This window comes from Panthera uncia, chromosome E1 (genome assembly GCF_023721935.1).
Source record: "Panthera uncia isolate 11264 chromosome E1, Puncia_PCG_1.0, whole genome shotgun sequence".
NCBI lineage: Eukaryota > Metazoa > Chordata > Mammalia > Carnivora > Felidae > Panthera > Panthera uncia.
In genome coordinates, this window is record NC_064814.1 from 34,328,735 (window position 1) to 34,355,136 (window position 26,402).

The following is a 26,402-nucleotide window of genomic DNA, read 5'->3' on the forward strand; positions in this document are numbered from 1 at the left end:
GATTCTGTGCTTGCAAATGACAATTTCCAACTCAGGTTAAATTAGGCCCAAAAGGCAACTCAGAAGAAAACCCAAGTAGTTCACACAACAGACAAGAAGCTGGAGAACCAAGCATGGATACAGGTCAGTTTCAAGCCTTAGGCAGGAAAACCCTACCATATCAATGGGCACTGCCGAAAGAAGTCAGTATTCCTAAGATGAATTCATTCCAACCAGTTTCTTTGTTGTTAATTTTTGTCCTTACTAGAGTCACAATTCAAAATCCTAGAATAGAGAATCTGACTGATTTAACTGAGCTGACCTATGTTTTACAAAAGGACCCTGAACAGGAACGTCTAAATTAAGACTGCACATATTAGGGGAGACATAATTCCCAAAATTTCAGTATGTTATTTAGTAGGAAAAGAGAATACATGCTGGACAACTCACCCATCCACTGCCCCAAATCAAATACCTACTGCCTAATGGCTTTGTGGGAATGTTTTGACTATTATTTTCCTCGCCCCCTTCTCCTCCTTCAGGTCTTAACTCAAGTGATAAATACTTTTTTAAAGAATGTTCCTTGATCATCCTCTTTAATGTAGCCTTCCACTGTTACCCACTAATCCTCCTACCAATTACAGGTATATCACCTTGTTTAATTCCTTTATGACACTTTTTAGAACAATTTTCCCATTTGTTCATTTGTTGTCTATTTCCTCCACTAGATTATAGGTTCCATGAATGCTCAGCCTATCTGCATTTGATCACCAAAGACGAATTAAGAGATAGTAATATGAAAGGTAGAATGATCTTTTGAAAATGCAAATCAGATGGTGTTACTCTTTACCTTAGTATCATTCAATGTTTCCCAGTACACTCAGACTAGAATGCAAATATCTGCCATGATATGGCCCATGTCTGCCTCATTAACTCCAGTCTCTTGATAATTCCTAGAACATGTCAAGTTCTTTCCCAATTCAGGATCCAGGCCTGAAATATTCTTTAACAGACTCTTCACAAGAATAGCTCCTTCTCAGCCATCAAATCTCAGCTAAAATAACACCTCCTAAAAGGAGCATTTCTATTACACTATATAAAAGTTTTTCCATTCTAAATTATTTTTTATTACAGAACCCCATTTCTTTTCCTCACAGTATTTCCTAATCCATACTTATTTCATTTACAAGCTTATTTCTTTATTGCCTATCTCCTCAACTACATAGTCTTGTTCCGTGAAAACAAACAGAATATATCTACCAGTAAAATCTCTCCAAAGCCTAATTCAGTGCCTGGCACTAAGTCAGTACTCAAGTTTCTGTTAGAGGAAAGAAGGAAAAAATCAGTGTTTCCTAAAAGAAATCTGCTGTACAAGAAAATTTAACTGGCACATCCCAGGTAAGATATTTCTGTAGCTATAATCCTCTAGCCTTTCTTCCAAAACCAGGTAGACTAGAAAAGAAGTATTTTTATTTTGTAATGAACAATTATTTTGCTAGCTAAAAAGAAAAGAACCTTAAAGGCTCTTAAGAGAAATATGAAAGGCTGAAGGAAGCACATTTAAAAACAGTTTTAAGGGTAACACCAAGCCCAGACATACATATACTTCCCTAAGTATAGGTAGGAATCAGCAAAACATTAAACGTGACTCCTAATTAAGAAGCAATTGGCACTGAAATCCGTATTTTAACCTTCCCCTGGATTGAGTGTTAAAGCATTTACTATTAAAACAGCATATTTCTACCCCCATTATCTGTTAAATGAAGGTTTAGTTCTTAGTTTCCTCTTTTATGTTACCACCGTTCACTGTAGAAAATGTAATAGGATTTCACTAAGTAAGTCCTACTTACCAAGCGCTCTTGCTACTGCCAGAAAAGGAATCTGGTCAATAACTGTACTCCTTCTAACAGGTCCATTGTGAGTGAGCCGAGGTCGTTTCCAAACTACACGATTCACCCCAGACTTGTTCATCACACTGAAAAAAGAGTTCATAAAAATACTCTAAATGAATAAAATATAACAAAGTAGATCAATGTGTCAAATACCTAATATAATCAATTATCACAAAATAATGACTTATCTATTTCAGACACAAAGATGCATAAGCCAAGATTCCTGTTCAAAGAGCAAAGACAAAATAGGGTAGATTAACATGGGGAATTTGGAGATTACTAAGGTAGGTTAGACAGAACAGAGTGGAAGTAATGAGAAGAAAAATGAGTAGATAACTTGTCAGAGAAAAAAGCAAGGTAATGTGATAACTAAGAAAACTGAGGAGAGGAAGAGGCTATAAATAAACAGTGATAAAAAAATTAAAAGGGGAAGGTTATGTAGTTTTTGAAACTTGTACTGAAAACAGTACAAATTCAGTTTTAATATTCTTAATTTGAGGCATAGGATATACCTAAATAGAAACAACTATGTATTACAGAAATATTTCTGTAATTAGAAGTATGAGAGTAGACTTTGCAAGCAGATCAGCTGTAGAGGTATAGATGTGGGAGTTACAGAATAAGGAAACTCTTAAAAAGGAATGTGGCATAGGAGCAACAGAAATCTGTAATTAGTATATGGAGAAGTTAGTACATGTTAGGGTACCTAAAACATGAAAATACAGTCAATCTTTGAGCAAAAAAAGTAATAACACAATAGAGATGGTCTCTCTGCAGTTACCTGGTATGACTGAAATGGTAAACTGACTCTTAATCATAACCTGCCTGGATTAAAAAAAATCTACACAAGAAAAATGTTCCTCTGGAAGGCTAGAAAAGTTGGGGAGAAAAACACAAAGAGAATTTTCAAGAAACTATATTAGCCTAATTGATATTAAGTCCACCTGACAGATACATGCAGAAGACAGAGGGTGATTCCCAAGACTCTGAGACAGATGACACTAAGATAATATAATTAAGTCTTCTCACTTAGAACTCCCGTGCATCCAGACACCCTTTGATTATAATCTGAAATTTCATTTCATCAACAGCAGGCCAACTGACAATAATAACATGAGGTTTTCTTGTCAGTTATTTTTCTCATGATTAATGAGTACTAAGACATCTTGATGAATACATGAGTCCCTTATCAGTTGATTATGTTGACCTTGAGTAGCATGACTCTATCCTCCTAAACTTGATGAACACCAAAATAAAACTGGCTTTAAGATTTAGAAAGCTGTGGGGTGCCTGGGTGGCTCAGTCGGTTAAGCATCCAGCTTCGGCTCAGGTCTTGACCTCACCGTTTGTGGGTTCGAGCCCTGTGTCGGGCTCTGTGCTAACAGCTCAGAGCCTGGAGCCTGCTTCTGATTCTGTGTCTTCCTCTCTCTCTGCCCCTCCCCTGCTCATGTTCTGTCTCTGTCTCTCAAAAAAAAAAAAAAAAAGATTTAGAAAGCTGAAGACAGGACAACTAATGGCAACCACCCTCAAAGGAATGTCACTATAAAATGCCATATACCTCAGCAGCTGCCAGCTAGTTAAGCCCCAACTACGGCTTTTCTATCTCTACTCTAACTTCAAAAGAATGAAGATACTAGAGAAAAAAAAGATAACAAATGGAATAAAAGTCCTAAGAGAAGAAAAATAAAGGCATAAGCCATATAAATGAGAAAAGGCCACTCTTCCTCTGAGCCAAGAAAAACATGAATATGGCAGAACAGCCTCAACCTTTCTGAAGTAGAAAACAAACTTATCTGATAAGGGCATGTCAGGGGACTTGAGCAGCTGTCTCACGAAACTTTCTGTAACGATGGAAATGTTCACTCTGCTGCTCTCCATGGCTACTGAGCACTGTAACTGTGGCTAGTGCTAAATGAGGAACTGAATTTTTAATTTTATTTGATTTTAATTCTATTTAAATTTAAACAGCTATATGTGGCTAGTGGAAACTATATATAGGATAGCACAAAGGAGGAATGAAGCAAGTACAGAATGATCACAAAACGCTGTCAATGATAACACAGAAGAGAAAATTAAGAGAGTTGTTTATTTACTATCCCTTTGAGAACCCATTTAGTTTAATTCACAGTCCTCAAAGCAACATTATTCTAGGTCATAGTCTCAAGAGTGAGACTATCAAAGGTGGCCATTTTGTTATTCTATGCTTTCTTCAATGCTGATCCTCAAAAAACAAACAGGAGAGTAAAGATTAAATCTACCATTCACAAGAAGAAACACCATCATTCTGTCTTCATACCACCTAAGTCCTATTCTTTCCTAAACCTGCTCCCTAAAATGTAAGTTTTAATACATACTTAGGTAATTACAGTAGCTACCCAAATTGTTTCCATTATAAATCTAAGTAGGAGCTCTCTTGACACTTAATAGTCAAAGATATTATGGTCTCTGTGTTTCTGAGGAACAAAAAACAAAACAAAAAACAAAAGCAGACTGCTTTTATTGTACTCCCTGCTGTTGTCCTGTATGATTAAAAGGCATACACAAAAGGAACAGCCTGATATGCAGAGAGCTGACTTAGCAGCAACAGAAGGCTGGAAAAACATAGCACTGGCCAGTTGCCTAGGGTGAGACAGAGGGAAAGGAGGAAATAACTTCTAATAAAACAGCTCAATTTGTGCAAAAAGACACCTGCTCCCAAATGGCAAAGAACATCTGTCCAACTATCCAGATGGTATTTTAAGTGATAAGACAAAAAACAAACTCTAAAAAAAGTTATTAAAAAAAAAAATCAAAGAAAATCTAATTTAACAATTCATATAAAAAATAAAGAATCATCAAGAAAATATTTTTAAAAGATTAATGAAAAGGGATCAGGCCTACCAATATTAAAAATTGCAACAAAGCCTCAATTTAAAAAAAGCATGCTATTGGTACACATATAATATAAAAAAAGCTCAGAAAAAGACCCAAGGATATACAGGAATTCAGTTTATAATTGCAAAGCCCACTTTGCATGACTACCAGTAGTGGTCTCAGATACAGACTGACTTTCAAACTCATAGGATCACATAAATGACAGCATGAAACCAGGCTCATTTAACTTTGTAGGATACAGAACAGGAAGCACAGTATGCCAGCATGGCAGCTTCAGTCATGTTGTCTCCAGAAATGATCCTTAACAGAAATCCAAGAGTCATTTTCTAGCCCCCATAAATGAGCTTCATATGCCACAGGAATCAGTGTCTTTTAATAGCCCATCCCTGCACAAGTCAAACTGCATGATATAGGGCTGCTAATAAGGTCTGTGCTTTCCAACAGAAATTTATAGTACACTCAAAATCTTCTCTAAACAGATATAGTTCCAATTCAAGGATCAGTATACCATAAGCAATGTTACCTTATAACAGAGCTAACACTCTGTTATTTATCTTAACCAGAGAAACAGTGCTAGAAGAGAGTAAACTCAAGGTCATCTTCCCATTAAAGAGGGGTTTTATGCCTGGTAAAGACTTCTAATCAGTAAGAAAAAGATATATAATTGTTCAAGTAGCTACTAATGGCCATAAAGAAAAAAAATTACTTGTACCCTACTACACATCTCAGATTTTAAAATTCCAGGGAGACTGAAGGTCTCTCCATACAAGTACTAGAAAAGTGATTCCCAGATCTTTTCAGGGGGTCTGCCAGGTCAAAATTATTTTCGTAAGACCATGTGTATACAGTGGAATTTTTGAAAGGCTACATGTCTTGATATGATATATGATAAAACGTGTCAATATTTGGATATGTGTAACTCAATAAACCAGTATTTTACAAATGACCAATGCCTATGTTACAAAATCACACATGGGCACTATATACTATACCATTCCAACTATATGATCTTCTAGAAAAAGCAAAACCATGGAGACAATAAAGAAACCACTGGTTGCCAGTAACAAAGGAGGTAGGGAGGATAAATTGGCAAAGCACACAGAATCTTTAGACAGTGAAACTATTCTTATGATACTGTAATGGTAGATACGTGTTACTGTATGTCTGTCAAAATTCTAGAACATCCCTAAGGTAAACTGCGGACTTGGGGTAATAATGATATGTCAATGTAGGGTTATCAATTGTAACAAATATACCACTCTGGTGTAGGAGTGAAGTTTGTGTGTATAGGAGGAGGCAGGGAGTATACAGGCATTCTCAGTACCTTCCACTCCATTTGGCCATGAACCTAAAACTGTTCTAAAACATAAAGTCTATTAATAAAAAAAAAAAATCCTATGTGGATTAAAAAAAAAGCCATTTAAGCAATAGCTCTCAATTGATATACCTATGGATCTTAATGTGAGTGTATAAAAAGGTCATTAATATATACTATTATTAACCTTTAAGAAACTACCTCTTTTTGAGTTCTGGAATAACATCAAAGATGACTATCTCCAATACATGGAAAAGTTTTTAAAATATTCCTCCTTGGGGCACCTGGGTGGGCTCAGTCAATTATAGTCACAATCTTGCAGTCTGTGGGTTTGAGCCTCGCATTGGGCTCTGTACTGACAGCTCAGAGCCTGGAGCCTGCTTCCATTTCACCCTCTCTCTCTCTCTCTGCCCCTCCCCCGCTCACATGCTGCTCTCTCTCAAAAATAAACATTAAAAAAATAAATACATAAATGAATGAATGAAACAAAATACTCCTCCTTTTTCCAATTATGTATCTATGAAAGACCACATTTTACTTCTGATACTGCAACTAAAACATCTTACAACAGATTGAAGGCAGAAGCAGATATGAGAATCTAGCTACCACTATTAAGCCAGACATTAAAGAGACTTTCAAAAGTGTAAAACAATGCCAATCCTCTCACTAAATACACGTGTTGAGAAATAGCTATTTTTCATAAAGATGTTATTTATATTAACACAATGGGTTTAGTATTATTTTTTAATGAATTAAGAAATATTTGAAAATGTCTCCATTTTTAGTTTCTAATACGGTAAAATCATTATATATAATCCATATAAACAAAAAGCTCTTTGAGGTCCACAATTTTTAAGAGTATAAAGGGTTCCTGGGGCGCCTGGGTGGCTCAGTAAGTTAAATGTCAACTCTTGATTTTGGCTCAGGTAATGATCTCATGGTTTCTGGGAAGCATGTTGTGCTCTGTGCTGACAGTGCAGAGCCTGTTTGGGATTCTCTCTCTCTGCCCCTCTTCCAATCACATGCGCTCTCTCTCGATCCCTCTCAAAATAAATAAGTAACCATTTTAAATTAATTAATTAATGATTTAAAAATTTAAAAATACTCCTCTTTGGCCCAGCAATTCCATCTAGGAAATAATCCTACAAATATATTTGTATGCACAAAAAGATGCGTGCACAAGATTTTTCATTTTACAGTAGTGTTTGTAATATCAACAACAACAAAAAAATAGAAACAAATACTCTTCAACAGGAGACTAGTTAAATAAATGATGGTACATCCATACATGGTACAGCTTCATATTGGATTGTGCATGAATAGCTATCAAAGAATACACAGTAATACTGGTTTCTTGAGAGGGAGAGGAAATGGGTGGCCTGTGGGACAGTAGTAGTTGAGAGACCTTCTAAAGTACATCATTTTATGCTACCTAAATTTTAACCAAATGAATGCTCCCATTAAAAATTATACATATTTAGATATATGTAAATCATCATACAGAAAATTATTAACATTTGGTGTATTCCTATACTACTCCTTTTCTCTGCATAGTTGAGATCACACTACAAATATAACTTATATCCTGCTTATTTTGTGACTAGTAAGCATTATCCTTTATTACTAAAAATTCTTCATACATATGAGAGTTCATTATACTACTCTCTCTACCTTTACCTATGTTTGAAAATTTTCTTAACACCATGATTTTTAAAAATTTACTATAAACATTATTTTTAATAGCTATATCATATTCAATGTTATAAATACGTATGATAATTTACTTAACAATTCTTCAATTGTTGGGCCTTCAAGTTATTTCCAGGCTTCAACAGCCATTAAACATCACTGCAATCAATAACTCTCTTTAGATATTCTGGTCCACATTTCAGATTTCTTTACAATACATTCCCAAAATTACAGAATCTATAAACATTTTTAAGTTAGTGATGTGTATTATATTCTATACAGGTCATACCAATTTATAATCCTACCAACAGGATTCCCATTTCACACTATAAAATATTGAGAAGTATCTGTTTTTTTTTTTAACTTTGGTAACCCAATAGCAAGAAATAGTTTCACTTCAGCAATTTTTTCAAATATTTACTCGCTTTTGCATTTTCGTTGCTGTTGTTCAAAAGTCCTCTCCTTCATTCACCCATCTGGGTGTGGCAGTGTTTTAGTGTTTTTCTTACTGATTTTTGAACCCCTTATAGTTTAAAGATATTAATTCTTTTCCCAGTTTATTAATACTCTGGAAAAAACTATTTTGATCTAATAGAAGGAAGAAAAAGGAGGCAAGAAATAATATGGTAAGACTTTAGTTAGAACAAGTATTTAGAAAATACTGGATTCTATTTAACTTGCCTCATACCCTCAATTTTTAAAAATTAGTATTGGAATAATTTTTAAATGTTCTCATGTTATTCATTCCTCTGGTTTTTAGAATAATCTTGCATTTTAGTGTGCATTATAAAATATGCTAAAGCCACTTTCAGTTCATAGTTTACAAACTACACATTGAAACAATAACTTGAAACAGACAAAATAAAATAATCAGAAGAAAGGTTTGCAGCAGCACATCTGACTTAAAAATCAAAGAGCTAGGGGCGCCTGGGTGGCGCCTGGGTGGCTCAGTCGGTTAAGCGTCCGGCTTCGGCTCAGGTCATGATCTCACAGTCCGTGAGTTCGAGCCCCGCGTCGGGCTCTGTGCTGACAGCGCAGAGCCTGGAGCCTGCTTCAGATTCTGTGTCTCCCTCTCTCTCTGCCCCTCCCCTGCTCATGCTCTGCCTCTCTCTGTCTCAAAAATAAATAAAAACATTAAAAAACATTTTTTAAATAAAAAAATAAAACAAAGAGCTGAAGGTTAACTGTAACAAAATTCTATTCTCAAAGCCAGATTCAAACTGTTCTACTCCAGAATCCTAAGGGCTGTTCTGTTCAGATTCTGAAAGTCATGCTGATCAGTATTTATGTAAAAGGTGATCAGTAAATCCTTGTATGTGTTACTTGACTCCCATTAAAATAGGATTTCCCTCTGGAGCCATTAGAAAAAAAAAAAAAAGTCAATTCAAAACAATGAGGTAAGTATGAACACAGATGGGTACTTTATTAGGCAAACTAAAAACATGTAATACTGAGAAAATAACTTCAAAAGTGAGTAAAGGTCAATCTGGTTAGTAAAGCAGAAAAGGACTAAATAGAACCAAGAGAGGAAAGACAAAACAGCACAATGATTACCTCCCACCAAGTCCTTCGATTCGTTCTCTTTCCTTGGGAAGTTCTGGCTTATGGTCCTGTGTCACCTCCACAGCTCTGACAAAATCATCCTTCGGGTCATCCTGAATTCCAAGAACCACCCCTGAGTCACCCACGTGAGCTACATACATCTTCATGCCCCGTATGATGACCACACTGGCAGTTGTCCCTGATGTGCTGGGAAGACCTGTCATAGTCTTTGGCCATTCTGCTGTAATAAGAAATAAAATATTTTACTCTTCCAGATATAAACATTAGTATTGTATCAGAATAAAAATGGCAACATGTGCTGAATCAGACTTGATTTAGAAAAAAAAAAAAGACTTGAATTAGCATAGAATAAAATTTAAGAATATTTTTAAAGCTATTCAAAAAACTTGTGTTAATTCCTTCATCAATATATTAATGAATTTTATAAATAATATAATTATATTATAACCATCAAACCAACACTAGGAAAAAAATATTACAGGATAGGGGCAGCTGGGTGGCTCAGTTGATTGAGAGTCTGACTCTGGCTCCAGTCATGATCTCCCTATTCGTGAGTTCAAGCACCATATTGGGCTGCTGTCAGCCTGTCAACACAGGGCCCACTTTGGATCCTCTGTCTCCCCTCTCCCAACCCCACCCCACTTGCACTCTCTCAAAAATAAATAAATATTTTTTTAAAAATATATTATAGGATAAAGTAACTAGTTCCAAATGTCTTAGTCCTAACTACATTTAGCAGCAAGGATGTCCTCAGAGTTTTGATACCTCTATAGCCAGTAGCTTAGCATCTATTTATTAATTTCCCTTTGAAAAGATTTCCATAAAAAAGCTACTTGAGTTGTTTTTGAAGTAGCTGTTTTGAATATTCGTAATCTAACAAATAACATTTTTATTGAGCACTTATTGTATACCAGGTTCTGTGCTAAGAGCTTTACATGTATAATCTAAAATAACCACTTGCAAAAACAAAAACAAAAAAACAGCAAAATAACACTTGCATGGGGCGCCTGGGTGGCTCAGTATGCTAAGCATCCAACTTCAGCTCAGGTCATGATCTCATGGTTTGTGGGTTAGAGCCCCATGCTGACAGCTCAGAGCCTGGAGCCTACCTCAGATTCTGTGTCTCCTTCTCTCTACCCCTCCCCCGCTCACACTCTGTCTGTCTCTCTCAAAAATAAACATTTAAAAAAATTTTTTTAATTAAAATAATACTTGCAGCAAACCTCCGAGACAGGTAAAATTATTCCCATTATTTTTATTTTGCAAATAGGGAAATCAATAGGTTGAAATAGTTCAGAAAGTTGCTCAATATCAAGTGGCAGAGACCCAATATATTTAACTCCAAAATCTTAAATGTCTAGTTCATTGTTATTGAAAAACTCTAAATATTCTGGGGGCACCTGGGTGGCTCAGTCAATTAAGGGTCTGACTCTTGATTTCAGCTCAGGTCATGCATGATCTCAGGGTTCGTGAGCTTGAAGCTCAAAGCCTGCCTGGGATTCGCTCTCTGCCCCTCCCCCACTTGTGGGCGCGCTCTGGCTCTCTCAAATAAACTTTTAAAAAACTTGAAATATTCTGTAATATTAAATAAACTACAATTTATGGTTCAAGATAGCCAACTGAATCCAAACACTGGCACATTCTCCTCACCAAAATCCCACTGAAAGGACAGAATATAAGTATTAGAAAAAGTCCATAGCAGTCATGAACACAGAGAAGGGGCATAAGCAAATCTGAGGAATCCCCAGAATTTTAAAGAAATGGAATTACATTAAAGGAAAAATCAGAATGCAAAACTTGTAATCCAACATAAGCAAAAACCACAGTCAGTAAAGAAAGCAATACATCAGTTTTCCCTGTTAAAAGAGTCCCAGAAAAGCTCAAACTCACAGACAGTGACAGCAGCTGTGTCAGGAATAGATAGCAGAAGTTTGGCAGATATAGTTAAAACTTCAGGAGCTAGGTCAGTGCCTAAACTTCGGCACAATAAAAGGTGAAACATTTTAGTTCTTAAGCTGCCAGTAATTATAATACCTTTCTTTTAAGGGAAGTGATGCATCTGTTGATAGAGACAACAGGGGCTCAAAGGGGATGAGGGATAAGAAATAGGGTCTAAAAAACTGGATGGGGTGCTACACACCTTTCATAGCCACAAGGTTTCTCTAGTGTATTCAGGTTAACTAGAGTTCTTTTCTTTAAAAAAAAAAAACAAAAAACATTTATTTACTTTTGAGAGACAGAGCATGAGCAGGGGTGGAATGGAGAGAGAGGAAGACACCGAATCCAGGCTCCAGGCTCTGAGCTGTCAGCAAAGAGCCCGATGCGGGGCTTGAACTCATGGACCGTGAGATCATGACCTGAGCTGAAATCAAGTCGGATGCTTACGCACTGAGCCACTCAGGCGCCCCTACCTAGAGTTCTTTTCTTTACAATATTACATACGCTAAAAAGATATTTCTTGAATCCTACAGTGCATCTCCTCATCTCATCCAGCAGATGGAATCCACCCCACAGAATGTCCTGTCACTCACAGCAGAGGGCTGCTTGCAACATATGAAATAATGGCCCTCACAACTGCTGAGGGAAACCAGAACAGCTACCAATACTGATGAAGCTAGAAATTCACACAATGTAAAACCACTGCAACAGTACTAGACACACAGTAAATGCTCAATAAATGTTAGTTTTTGTTATGACCATTATTTAAGAAAAGCAAAGAGCCTGAGAGGCATCAAGAGGAGTATACAAACAAAAAAGGCCCCCCCCCTCCAAAAAATCTGTGGAAAAATCCTAAGAATCTATAGATTATTGGCACTGATAAGGTTCAGTACGGTTATATATTGTTATATAAAATATCAATGCTATTTCTGTAAACCAGCAACAAAAAATTACAGTGTTACAAATGTTGGGGTGCCCAATGGCTCAGCTGGTTGAGCATCTATCTGACTCCTGATTTTGGCTCAGGTCATGATCCCAGGGTTGTGGGATTGAGCCCTATATCCAGCTCTGTGCTGAGCATGGAGACTGCTTAGGATTCTGTCTCTCCATCTGCCCCTTTCCGCTGCTCAGGGGCACACGTTTTCTCTCTCTCTCTCTCTTACTTTTAAAAAAATTACAAAATGTAACTTTTAAAATACCACTCACAATTAACAGCAAAAGGTATATATCTGGGAACATGGCTAACAAATCTCTAACAAGACTTTTATGGAAAAGTTGTAAACCAAAGTATGGTTTACAAGAGAATGGTAAGCACAGAAACGGACCCATGCATAAACACTTGATACACGAACAGTAAAGATAGCATCCAGTACATGAAATTGCAACAAGATTTAAAACAAAACAAAAAACAAAAAACAGGTGTCTGGGTGGCCGACCACACAGAGCTTGCTTGAGATTCTCTCTCTCCTTCTCTCTCTGCCCCTGCCCTGCTCTCTCTCTAAATAACCCCAAAACTACCAAACATTTTGGGTCCCTGATGCCAAGCACAAAAAGTCAATTCCAAGTACATCAAATGACTTAATATGAAAGTAAAGCTTAAGCTGCTTAGAAAATATTTAGGAAGGTACATTCATGACCTCAAGATAGGGAAGGATTTCCTAAGGACAAAAGATGGGCTAGCCATATAAAGAAAATGCGAAATTGTACTACCATCAAAATTAAGAATTCTTGTCAGGAGATCCCATGAGTAGAGCGAAAAGATACCTCAAAAAATGGAGTTTGTAATATATATACATTCCACAGGAATGGTATCCAGAATATATAAAATGCTCCTATAAAACAAATCAATAAGACAGACTGTGCAATAAAAAATGGACAAAAGGCTTGAACAGGCCTTTTGCATAAAAGGAAATCCAAACAGACAAAAACCATGCAAAGGTATTCAGCTTCTTTAATCAACAGGGAAATATAAAATAAAAACCACAATGAGATTCCACTACACAATTACCAGATCACATAAACAAAGTCTGACAATAGTAACTGTGATTAGGAATATGGAGCAACATGTTCTATCAACTACTGGTGGGAGTATAAACTGATATAACCACTTGGGAAAACATCTAGGCATTATCAAAAATAAATATACGTATACACTTTGACTACTCACTATCCCTAGACATATACCATAAATCAATGTGTGTATGTGCATATATATATATACACACACATATACATACACACAATACATATGAATGTTCAGAGATGCATCATTCATGTGGGCTGAAAAGGAGGAACAACCCAAATGTCCTTCAATGTGACAAAAGACTATAATAGACTACACTACATATAACATGTAAGAATCTCACAAGAAGCATGAGATAAAAGCAAACCGCATGATTTTCTTCAAAAGAAAACGATCATGTTTTAAAATAAGTAGTAAAACTATTGAGAAAAATAAGTAAATCAGGGCAGCTGGCTCAGTCAGTGGAGCATTCAACTCTTGATCTTGGGGTTGTGGGTCTAAGCCCAACGTTGGGTGAAGAGATTACTTAAAAATAAAATCTTTAAGGAAGATGTATCTGGGTGGCTCAGTCGGTTAAGCATCTAACTCTTGATTTCGGCTCAGGTCATGATTTTGTGGTCATGGAATCAGGCCCCACGTCAGACTCAGTGTAGGGCACAGAGCCTGCTTGGGATTCATTCTCTCTCTCTCTCTCTCTCTCTCCCTCTCCCTCTCCCTCTCCCTCTCCCCCTCCCTCCCTCCCTCCCTCCTTCCCTCCCTCCCTCCCTCTCTGTTCTTTCTCCACTTGTGCTTGCTCTCTCAAAAAAACTTTCTTTTAAAAAGGAAAAAAGAAAGAAAAATAAGTAAATTGCTATAGAACTATCACCACAAAAGTCAGGACAGTGGTTACCCCTTGAGAAGATAAGAATATGAGATCAGAAAAGACATATGTGGCTTCTGTTGTACAGGCAATGTTCTCTTACTTAACTTTTAAAGCTCATTTTGTAACTACTCACTGAAGTGTACATTTACGTTTCGTGACATTTTTATATGTATGCTATATTTCACATTTTGTTTAAAGTTAAAAAACAAAAACAAAAACAAAAAAGCAGGAAGCAAGCATCAATTTTGCATGCATAGATCACAGCAGACAGCTCCCTAGCCCATCTACTTTCCCAGTTTGGTCACAGGTATTACTCCTAGAAGCTCAACCTACAGTATGTTGAATGTTTCTTTCAATTATTTTGTGGGTTAACTACAGCTCCCGCTTAAAATTTTCCTTTTCTTTTTTAACTTTCATTTATTTATTTTTGAGAGAGATGGAGAGAGATGAAAGAGAGAGAGAGAGAGAACAAGTGAAGGAGAGGCAGAGAGAGAGGGAGACAGAATCCAAAGCAGGCTCCAGGCTCTGAGCTGTCAGCACAGAGCCCAATACAGGTCTGGAATTCACGAACTGCGAGATCATGACCTGAGCCAAAGTCGGACACTCAACCAACTGATCCACCCAGTCGCCCCCATAAAACCTTTTCTTTTCAAATAAGCTAAAACAGATTTTTTTTTAAAGTTCTTAGCTGCAAAAAACAATTATCACAGTAAGTATGAATGAGAGAACTCCCAGAAAGGTTCTTAAGCACATTCAGAAAGCAAAATTTACCTAAAATTTACCAGCTGTTTGCAAAAAGCACCTAAACAAGATGGAAAAGAAGAAAAAGAACTTTAAAGAAAAAGAATATTCAAAATTATAATATTAACATTATTTAAATCACATTTTTTGGTCAAAAACACTAATATGTACAAAGTGATATTCTGCAATGATCTAAAAATACTGAACATGCTCTCATCATTTGAAAGTCACCTTTTATCATATGCTACATTTTGCCTCAGACCTATTTCTAGACTCATCCTACTAATCTATTTATGGTTCTTTTCAATAATTAGGAATTTAAGTATTCCCCAATTCTTCTTCTATTTTTAACAATCTTAAGATTTCCATGGGGCGCCTGGGTGGCTCAGTTGGTTGAGTGTCTGACTTCGGCTCAGGTCATGATCCCACAGTCCATGAATTCAAGCCCTGTGTCGGGCTCTGCGCTGACAGCTCAGGGCCTGGAGCCTGCTTCGGATTCTGTGTCTTTCTCTCTCCCTCTGTCCCTACCCTGCTCATGCTCTGTCTCTCTCTGTCTCAAAAATAAATAAAAACATTAAAAAAAAAATTCCAAAAAACTTTAGAAGTTGGAAATTTAAAATAACAAACCCTGCTGAGGTCTGATTAAAACTGCAATAAATTTATATACTAAGGAATCAATATCCTTATAATTAGTGTTCCTTGTTTTCTACTTTACATTTTATTTTAATCTTTTAGTTTTTAAAAAATGACTTAACAGGGCACCTGGCTGGCTCAGTCGGTTAAGCATCCGACTTCAGCTCAGGTCACAATCTCACAGTTCGTGAGTTCAAGCCCTGCGCTGGGCTCTGTGCTGACAGCTCAGAGCCTGGAGCCTGCTTGGGATTCTGTGTCTCCCTCTCTCTCTGCCCCTCCCCTGGCTCACTCTCTCTCTCTCTCTCTCTGTCTGTCAAAAATAAACATTAAAAAACATTTTTTTTCAATGACTTAAAAAAGGGGCACCTGGGTGGCTCAGTCGATTAAGCGTCTAATTGTTGGTTTTTGCTCTGGTCATGATCTCATGGTTCATGAGTTTGAGCCCCACAACAGGCCCTGCACTAGAAGCACAGAGCCTGCTTGGGATCCTCTCTCTTCTCTTTCTCTCTAAATAAACTTTTTTAAAAAATGTATTCAAAAACTGATTTAAAAATAAATGACTTAAAACTAGGAGCATATTAAAAAGACAGTATCATAGGGCGCCTGGGTGGCTCAGTCAGTTAAGCATCCAACTTTGGCTCAGGTTATCATCTCACGGTCTGTGAGTTGGAGCCCTGTGTCGGGTTCTATGCTAACAGCTCAGAGCCTGGAGCCTGCGATTCTGTATCTCCCTGTCTCTCTGCTCCTCCTCCATCCACGCTGTCTGTCTCTCTCTCTCTCTCTCTCTCAAAAATAAATAAACATTTTTAAAAATTCAAGAAAAAAAAGGAATTAGGTAAACACTAAAATCTATTTTTTAATATTTTTTTAATGTTTATTTATTGAGAGAGAGAGACAGGGCATGAGCATGGGAGGGGCAGAGAGACAGAATCTAAAGCAGGGGGCTCAAACGTGGGGCTCAAACTCATGAACTGTGAGATCACAACCTGAGCTGAAGTTGGACACTCAACCAACTGAGCCACTCAAGCGTTCCAACACTAAAATCTTTTAAACACATTTTATTGACCCTTCTCTTGAGGCAAGAATATTAGTCAAAGAAGCCGCAACTAAAATGGGTTCCTTGATCTGTGTAGGGATTAGAGAACCATGAGGTTACAGAGATCAGATAGGAGTAGTTAGATAGGAGTAGTTAACGCAAAGCAAAGTTGGTAGGGTTACCTTACCTAACTGACAACAGGGCAGAGGGAAAAAAATGCATCTCCAGAATGGTCACTCACAAGGCCTTATTTGATTCAAAGAATCAAAAACAAAACAAAACAAGAAACAAAACAAAAACCAAAAACTTTTCCTAGTTTAATTAAAGAAATCGTTAACCTTCTTCAAAATGGTATATGGCCATTTACATGTACTTGTACACCAAGGAAAGAGAAATACCCACATCATTGAGTAACTAATGAATGATGGCTCTAAGATAATAATTCTGGAGCTACAGAACACAACCACAGTCCACTGGTCATGGGCTAAGGCTCATGGAGACCAAGTACTAAATAGCACTTTGAATCCAGTCCACCTCAGGCTCAGTGGAACCCCAAGCCTATGCCACACCTAGTTTAGTCCCCAAATAATTGCAGCAACTAATAGCTTCTCCTCATAGCTCTTAATTGACGAGTCAGGAAGCCTATTATACTTGAAGAGGCCAAGTGTTAAGATTTTAGAGCACCCCAACAATGATACTCTCCTCCAAAATAGTAAATGAAAAGCATTATCTCATCTCTCAAAGAATCACAAAGATTGGTTGGCACCATTAAAACATGAAAGCAGGGGTAGGGATCCAACATATTTAATTCTATAGTTTGACCACTGCAAAAGTTCTGACAGTTCTTAGAAAACGACAGTGGATTACATTCAGTGGTGATCCTAAATGCAACTGCTGTTTCTGATTTATCCTCTTTAGTAAAACAAATAAATACAGACTTGGCTATCTGGTATGCATTCAGCAGCAGGGCCCTGATGAAACTGCTACTTAAATTCCTGGAGATACCCAGGCTTCTGATCTTTCTGAGACCTGTTTCTTTGGATTTACTTTTTTTCTTTTTTGCATAAAATGAAGTAGTTATGCACGAATAATTCAGAGAATTTCTTGTTCTTGAACAGATAGAGACTAAATAGCCAACAGTATATCCCATCACTCCCAAGTACTATCACAGTATCTAATTCCTATAAACAAGGGCATTCTCCTACAGGTCCACAATCAACCATCAAAATCAGGAAATTAACACTGATACCATACTACCAACTAATCTACAGATCTCATTCAAATTTTCATCAATTATCCTAACAATATGCTTTATAATAAAATGATAAAATTCAGGACCTCTTTATTATATTTACTCATATCTCTTTAGCCTTTCAATCTGGAAAAATTCTTGTTTCCTTGATGCTTTTTAAGAGTACTAGATCAATCATTTCAAGAATGTCTCTCCATTTGGGTTTGTTTCATGTTTCCTCATGTTTGTATTCAGATTATGCATTTTTGGCAGGAATAACACAGAAGTGTTAAATATCTTCTCATTGCTGGCAGTATGCAATCTCAACTTATTCATTAAAATAACGCTACCTTTGGTCACTTAAGGTCGTGTCTACCAGGTTTCTCCACTCTAATCTTTTTCCTCTTGTAATTAATAAGTATTTTGTGGGAAGATAATCTGAGACCATGTAAAAAATCCTTGTAGTGGGTTGAATGAAATATAGGTCCACCCTGAACCTGTGAATGTGACCTTATTTGGGAAAAAGATCTTTACAGGTGTAATTAGGTTAAAGATCTTAAGAGATCATCCTGGATTAGACTGGGCCCTAAATTTTGGATTTAGTGCCCTTAAAGGGAACAAGTGCCCTTAAAAGAGAAGGGGAGAAGACACAGAGAAAGGGATATAAAGATGGTGGATGGGGCTCCTGGCTGGCTCAGTCAGTGGAACACACAACTCTTGATCTCAGGGCTGTGAGTTCCAGCCCCACTTTGTGTGTACACAATGCTTTAAAACAGGGGTGCCTGGATGGCTCAGTTAAGCATCCGAATGGATTTCTGATTTCAGCTCAGGTCATGATCTCACGGTCCACAAGTTCAAGCCCCACATCAGTCTTACGCTGACAGCGTGGACTCTGCTTCGGATGTTCTCTCTCCCTCAATCTGGCCCTCCCCACAGTGTGTACGCCCTCTCTCCCTGTCCCCTCTCTTTCTCTTTCTCAAATAAATAAACCTAAAAAAAAAAAAAAAAAAAAAGTTGCTTAAAAATAAAATCTTAAAAAAAAAAAAAAGACGGTGGCAACTAGGTGATAAATCTACAAGCCAAGAAATGCCAAGGATTGCTGGAAGCCACCAGAAGCTAAGAGAGAGCATGGAAGAGATTCTCCCTCAGAGCTTCCAAAACAGAGGCTAACACCTTGATTTCAGATGTCAGACCTCCAGAACCATAAAAGAGTAAATTTCTGTTATGTTAAGCTACTCAATTCATGCTAATTTATTATAACACCTTTAAGAAACTAATATAATTCTGTTCCTCAAATTTTCACCCACTAGTTTTAGCATTCACTTATGTCTCCTGATTGAATCATTATTATGATGGTTACTAAACATGATTCTCTATCATTCCTGCTACATTTATTAGTGGCCTTTCTACTGTAAAGCCTTACACATTTGTAATAGCCAAAACTGAAGACAACCCAAATGTCCATCAGTAGGTGAATGGATAAACAAATTGTGGTGTATCTACACAATGGAATGCTACTCAGTAATAAAAAGGAATGAACTACTGATATATGCCAAAACATGTGGTAACAGAAATTATCTAATACTGATCGAAAGAAATGATTGACAAAAATAGAAAAAATCTAGTACTGGATAAATATGGCAAACTCTTTCGAACATGTGATGTGTGAGAAGGTGAAGGTCCTTGAAAGTAAAAACAGAAATACCAAACCAAAACAAAGATACAGGTTTAAAATTCTCTGATTTAAGAGAACTCTTCTTCAAATTTAATTCTATCACACTTTCCCTGATCTTTCCTTCTATCCCTCCCATTCTCTTTCAGTGTTGGTCTCATTTCTAAATTTAAGGAAAATGAAAACTATCTGCCAAACCTATTCTTCAGCAGCACCTAGGTGGCTCAGTCAGTTGTGCATCAGATTCTTGATTTAGGCTCAGGTCATGATCTCACAGTTTATGAGTTCAAGCCCGGCGTCAGGCTCTGTTCTGACAGCTCAGATCTGGAGACTGCTTTGGATTCTGTGCCTCTGTCTCTCTCTCTCTCTCTCTCTAAAATGCCCCCCCCCCCAAAAATAAACATTAAAAAAAAATTGTTAAAGCACAAACTTTAAAACATTATTTCTTAGAAGGCGAGCACAACACAAGAATAACGCATACATGTGAATACACATAAATTAGGTACGTATTATAACTTGGGAACAAAGAGTAAAGAAAATAAGAAAATAATATGAAAAAAAATGACTTTAATTCCATTTCTAGGGTTTCTACCCAAAAGAAATGAAAACAGAATCAAACAACCTATGTTCACAGCAGCATTATCCATGCTAGCCAAAAGGTGGATACAACCCAAATGTCTATCAACAGATGAATGGATAGACAAAATGTCATATATACACAGGATAGAATATTATTCACCATTAAAAAGGAAAAAATCCTGATACATGGCTATAATCTGGATGAACCTTAAAGACATTATGCTAAGTGAGATAAGACACAAAAAGACAAATATTACATGATTCTACTTATACGGGGTACCTAGAATAGGTAAATTCATAGTGACACTAAGTAAAACAGACGTTACCAGGGGCTAGGGATGAGGGTAATAGGGAATTACTGTTTAATGATTACAGTTTCTGTATGGGAGGATGAACAAATTCTGAAAATGGACAATAGTGATGGTTGCACAATACTGTGAGTATACTGAACTGTATACATAAAATTGGCTAAAATGGTAAATCTTGTATGTATTTTACCACAATTTTTTAAATGGGAAAAATTTTTGTATTAAAAAATAGAAGTAAAAAATCCAATTTAATCATTTCACCCACAGAAATTCAACTAAACTAGCAGCTACTTTAAGCAAGAAATCAGCTCTAAGAGATTAATTATGAAGTATGTAAGGCATCCCCAACCAAAAGACCTCAAAATTTACCTGAAAGACCGAAAAAAACATAATGGTCACCTCACAATTGTCTGTGTGATCTTTACCGGGATTTCACAAAGCCAAACTCTTTTCATAATAATTCTAAGAGCTTATTTGCCCTTTTCACTGTGTTGACATTTGAACTGATGGTTCAAAAGCAGTGGTTTGTAAAACTGCTGGTGCCTGCACGGGGTGTTGTATGGAAACCAATTTGACAGTAAATTTCATATATTAAAAAATAAAAAAAATAAAAAAAATAAATAAATAAAAAAAAACTGCTGGTGCCTTAGCAGGAATCAAGGCAGTGACACCAAACTGAATTAGTAGTCTCTGTATTCTCCATAGCCACCCACTTACAGTTAAAAAAAAAAAACAACAAGCGGGGGGGGGGAACCAAACCAGTTTTACTTAATGTCCTTGATGTCGCAATAAAAAATTAATTTTATTAAGCCTCCACCCATGAACACATGTCTTTTTATATTCTGTAGAGAAAGGGAAGTACATACAACAGGCTTCTGTTGCATATTATGCCTGTCTAGAGGAAAAGTACCTTTGACTCTGTGAGTTATGAAATGATCTAGCCCATTTTTCACGGACCATCATTTTTACTTGCAAGACTGATAAACTATATTAACAACACTTGGGCATTTGACATACATTTTCTTCAAAATGAACAAAGTGAAGGGTGCCTGGGTGACCCAGTTGGTTAAACGTCGGACTAATGATTTCTGCTCAGGTCACGATCTCACGGTTCGTGAGTTCAAGCCCCATATCAGGCTCTGCACTGACAGCATGGAGCCTGCTTGGGATTCTCTCTCTGCCCCTTCCCCATGCATGTGCCCAAGCACACTCTTTCTCAAATAAAATAAACTTAAAAAAATAATAAACAAGGGGCACCTGGGTGGCTCAGTCGGTTGAGCATCCAACTTCAGCTCAGGTCATGATCTCACAGCTGGTGAGTTGGAGCCCTGCATTGGGCTCTGTGTTGATAGCTCAGAGCCTGGAGCCTTCTTCATATTCTGCGTCTCCCTCTCTTTCTCTCTGCCCTTCCCCGCTTGTGCTCTCTGTCTCACTTAAAAATAAATTTAAAAACATTAAAAAATAAATAAAAAGTAAACAATATGTACAAAGTGAGCTCTTGACTTCAAGAAAAACAACTGGCAGTATTTGTTGCCAGTGATAAACTTTTTCTTTTTTTTTGAGAAAGCAAGAGAGCACAAGTGGGGGAGGGGGAGAGAGAGAGAGAAAGAGAGAATTCCAAGCAGGCTCTGCTCTGTCAGCGCAGAGCCCAATTTGGGGCTCAAACTCATGAACCGTGAGATCATGATCTGGGCCAAAATCAAGAGTTGGACGCTTAACTAACTGAGCCACCCAGGTGCCCTGCCAGTGATGAATTTCTAATTGCTGCTTAAAAACTCACATTTTGGAAAATGTGTATTCACTACAGTGAACTTGATAGCTTCCCAATCTTAAGACTTTTCTGATGAGATCAGGAATATTAACAAATGTGATATTTTCATATTGCATAATAAAATGTCAATATTTCGAAAATCGGCATAATTCAGTGATTATTTCCCAAATGACTAATATACCATGTCATAAATTACACATGGGTAATGATTCATGATTCATTCAAAGTGCAAGGCAGACCAATCAATCAGGTTTCGGATTCCATTTTTACCAACCTTAAGAAACTATCACTTTGGTGTAGGATATCCACAATTATCTGAAAACACCACTAAACTATTCCTCCCTTATCCTATTATATATGTGAGGTTGCCTTTTCTTTATATACTTCAACCAGAAAACCCAACACAATATACTGAATGCAGAAACAGATATGAGAATATTTATTTCAGTATTTCTTATTTCAGAAAAAAGCATTTTCACTTAAATTATATATTGGGGTGCCTGGATGGCTCAGTCAGTTAAGCCTCCCAGGTCATGATCTCATGGTTCATGAGTTCAAGCCCCACATCGGGCTCTGTGCTGACAGCTCAGAGCCTCCAGCCTGCTTCAGATCCTGTCCCTCCTTCTCTCTTTGTCCCTCCCCCGCTCACACTCTGTCTCTCAAAAATGAATAAATGTTAAAAAAAATTTTAATTATATATTAATAATGACTATTTATTGAATAATGAATATGATGAATTATGAATAAGTTCATTTAAATGTATTAACATACATTTGATTTACTTTTAATAGGTTAATAAGTATTTTTAAATGTTCTCAGTTTTAATTTCTCACAGTGCAAATATAATGGATGTAGTCCACATAAACAAAAGCTCTTCAGGGTCCTCAATCATTTAAGAGTAAAAAGGGTTCTGAGAGCAGAAAGTTTGAGAACCACTGCTATAACCTAGGGAGCACTACAAAAGTAGAAACAAAGGATGCTTAATTCCAAAAGAAACAGAAACTTTCACAGAAGAAAACATATTGACTTAGAAACTTAGAGGAGTTTATTTTTCAGTTTTCTTTTTTGGGGGCGAATTCAAGAAAATGGAGTATTTCAATGTGCTCTGGGACGGTGAAAAGACTAATGTAATAGAAATGCGGGTAACAAATAAAATTGAATAAAGAGTCTAAAGTTGGACTGGGAAGGGCTTACCCTATAAATTATAAACGCAGTTCATTTATATAGAAAATGAGGGGCTATCCATGAATTTGGGACTGAAGAACAATTTTTTTCTAACAACCTTTATCTCCTGGGTGTGCCTGGGTGGCTCAGTCGGTTAAGCATCTGACTTTTGATTTCCACTCAGTTCATGATCTCACAGTTCATGAGTTTGAGCTAACAGCGCATAGCCTGTTTGAGATTCTCTCTCTCCCTCTCTCTGTCCCTCCTCTGCTTGTTTCTCTCTCTCAAAATAAATAAACTTAAAAAAAAATCTGCAACTCCTGTGTCAAGACTTTCATATACTCAGCATATTCCTTTTTTTTAGGTTCATTTATTTTGAGAGACAGAGAGGGAATTAGTGGGGGAGGGGAAGAAAGAGACAGGAACCTAGGATCCAAAGCAAGCTCTGTGTTGACAGCAGAGACCTGAATGCAGGGTCTGGAACTCAAAAACAGCAAGATCGTGACCTGAGCCGAAGTTGGACACTTAACCTACTGAGCAACCCAGGCAACTTAACCTACTGAGCAACCCAGGCACCCCAATATTTTTTTTTTCAAGTTTTGAGTACAAGGCTTAGCTGTGGAACAAAGCAAACTTTAACATCCGTTTGGTGTATAAGGCTCTAAACTATGCCTCATAAGAGTGAAAGTCTGATTTAAAAAGTATGTGTATGTCAAAAAACATACACATTCACATTTGACAGCATGGTCCCTGCCTTATTAAAAAAATGCTCAAGTAACAAGGTTTATACTTTATACTTTTAGTTCAAATATATGGCACACTCATGCTGCTCCAAGTGTACTGCAAAATAAATAGGCCTCTAAATACTTCTTTGTGTCTAATCTTCCTCTATCTTGATGTCCACTCCTAGTTGCCCTGTAGGCAATGAAATGACATATTTCTGGAATATACTGCAGCGCTTTCCAGCTCTGCTCTGCCTACACGAAAACAAAACAAATAATAGGGGCCTCTGGGATTGGATGGGAAACGCCTCTGACAGGAGGACTGGCTGTTCTATGAGTCAATCAAACAATTCTTGGCAGAAAGCCAGACAAACAGAAAACAGACTTTGAAAGAAGCTAGTCTACAACTCTGACAATACCTTATAAAAACTGTTCTTTATTTGACCAATTTTTACACTCTTCTATCCCCCTGTCCCGCTGCCGAAAATAAAGCAATATTATGCTACTACAAACAAGAGAATTTTTTAAATGACAGAGGTTATTATCCTCTCTCTAAAAAAAGGCTCATGCCATTCATTCGGAGTAATGGATAAGCACCTATAACTCTGTATAACACATGTTGGGTACAGAAACAATGGCTGCTTTAGAAAACATTTAAAGCTTAGAGGAAACTACAACTCTGCTGAATTTTTAAAAATAAACCTATTTCCTTTTAGCATATCAGTAATTTCTCCTGTTACTTTGACCGGCAGTTACAACTTTTAAGTAGTAAAAGTGAGAACTGGTGAGAATTATCTGATGGCTTAGCTAAGGCAACTATTAAAAAAAAAAAAAAAAAGTATACTTTTAAAAAGCCCTAGTCGAATTTAACACACACGCCTAAGGCGGGGCCAGTTTGAGACATAGCAATGCATTCCCCGCTTTTTTTTTTTTTTCCCATAAGCAGTATAAGCATAAAGATCTTTAAAACATTTGATGATAAGCAACCGAATTCCTCCCAAGACTTAACTCGTTGGATAATTACATTTAACCTTATTAAATTAGTCTGCAGTATACTTCAACTACCAACCACCCGGGGTCAATTTGGTGAACCGACACCACCGGTAGGAGGCAACCGACAGGGACAAGTCCTTCCAGAGCAAAATTATGACAGATTCTTGGGAAGCACTCTCATTTTTGCCGTCTCCCGCTTCCTTTGCGCGTGGCCCAGGTAACAACGTATTTTCAGTTCATCTTTTGGCCAAAATCTGGCGCCAGGTTTCAAACACATTTCCGCAGGCTGCCACCAAAGTGACGCTGGGAGAGGACCGCTTCCCTGGGTCCTTGGAAGGTGGAAATTAAGCGCGGGCCGACTGCGGGGAGACAGCGATCCGATCTTTCCCAAAGCCACTTCGCCCGACCCTCCACCCTCGAAAGCGCTATTCAACCTAGGAGAGACTTCACTTACAACCAAGGTGCACTTTGTAGCGATCTGGGTGCCGGGGGCCCACTCGGGGCTGGCGCTCTTATAAGAGCCCTCAACTGCACGAAGAAGAGACAAACAAGCCAGCGAACTTACCCAGTTTCTTCCACATGGCGAGGTGACAAGCTAGGAAGCCTTTGCGGATGGCAGCGCAAACCTTCGCCGGCTCGGACGAGGTGAATCCCTTCTGCTTCTTGATGAAACCCCACAAATGCTCCCGGGCAAACTGTGCCGCCTCCCGCCCGCCGTGACCGTCGCACACGGCGAAAAATGCCACTGAGGAACGGCGGCGGCAGCAGCGACCGGGAGTTGGTGAGGCCGCGGAGTCCGGGGGAGGGTCGCGAGCTTCTCGGGCTGCCGCCGCCGGGCCTCTCCCCAAGACTTCGCTGCCAGCAAGAGTCGACGGTGACCGCTGCGGAGGCGACGGCTGAGAGAGCGACCGCCGCGTCGGGGACTTTTCTTCAGCCGTCGGCTCGGGCTCCACCACGATCTGAGTAACGTCCTCCATGTACTTCCTCCCGCCCTGGTCGGAGAAGACGCTCACTCCTAGCGAGTACAGCCCCGCCATGGCCGGCTGGCCGGGATCCCGCCGGTCCCACGCAGCCCGCCGAATCTGGCGGCGGGAGACACACTCCGCGCCCGCCGGCCAACTATTGTTTACCTTCGACGACGCCGAGAGGGGGGAGGAGGCGGTCCCGGAGGGGGGGGCACGCGATGTTGGGACTTGTCCGCGAGAGCTGGGCCCGGGCTCTAGGGCGAGAGGAGCCGAGCAGCTGCGCCTGCGCAATGCGCTTCCCCGCCTGCCCGCGCCCACCACACAAATCAGACGTTCTCCTTGGCTGTCGTCATTCGGCTCTCTGGGCCTGACCAATCCGGAGTCGGGTTGGGGCAAACCCGCCCCCAACCCTCGCTCCTACCGGCAACGGCCGAGCTTCATCCTCCGTGCGC

General features: G+C 38.3%; 1 protein-coding gene across 1 annotated transcript in view; it reads right to left on the reverse strand.

Moving 5' to 3' along the window:
- PPM1D (protein phosphatase, Mg2+/Mn2+ dependent 1D) overlaps nucleotides 1–26,402 on the reverse strand; it is a 48,309-nt gene extending 21,907 nt beyond the window's left edge. Inside the window, exons 1-3 of the mRNA XM_049637839.1 lie at nucleotides 25,551–26,402; nucleotides 9,304–9,532; nucleotides 1,830–1,954 (exon numbers count right to left, since the gene is read on the reverse strand). Coding sequence (XP_049493796.1) covers nucleotides 1,830–1,954; nucleotides 9,304–9,532; nucleotides 25,551–26,022 — 826 coding nt within the window. The 5' untranslated portion in view covers nucleotides 26,023–26,402. The remainder of the gene's footprint in view (nucleotides 1–1,829; nucleotides 1,955–9,303; nucleotides 9,533–25,550) is intronic.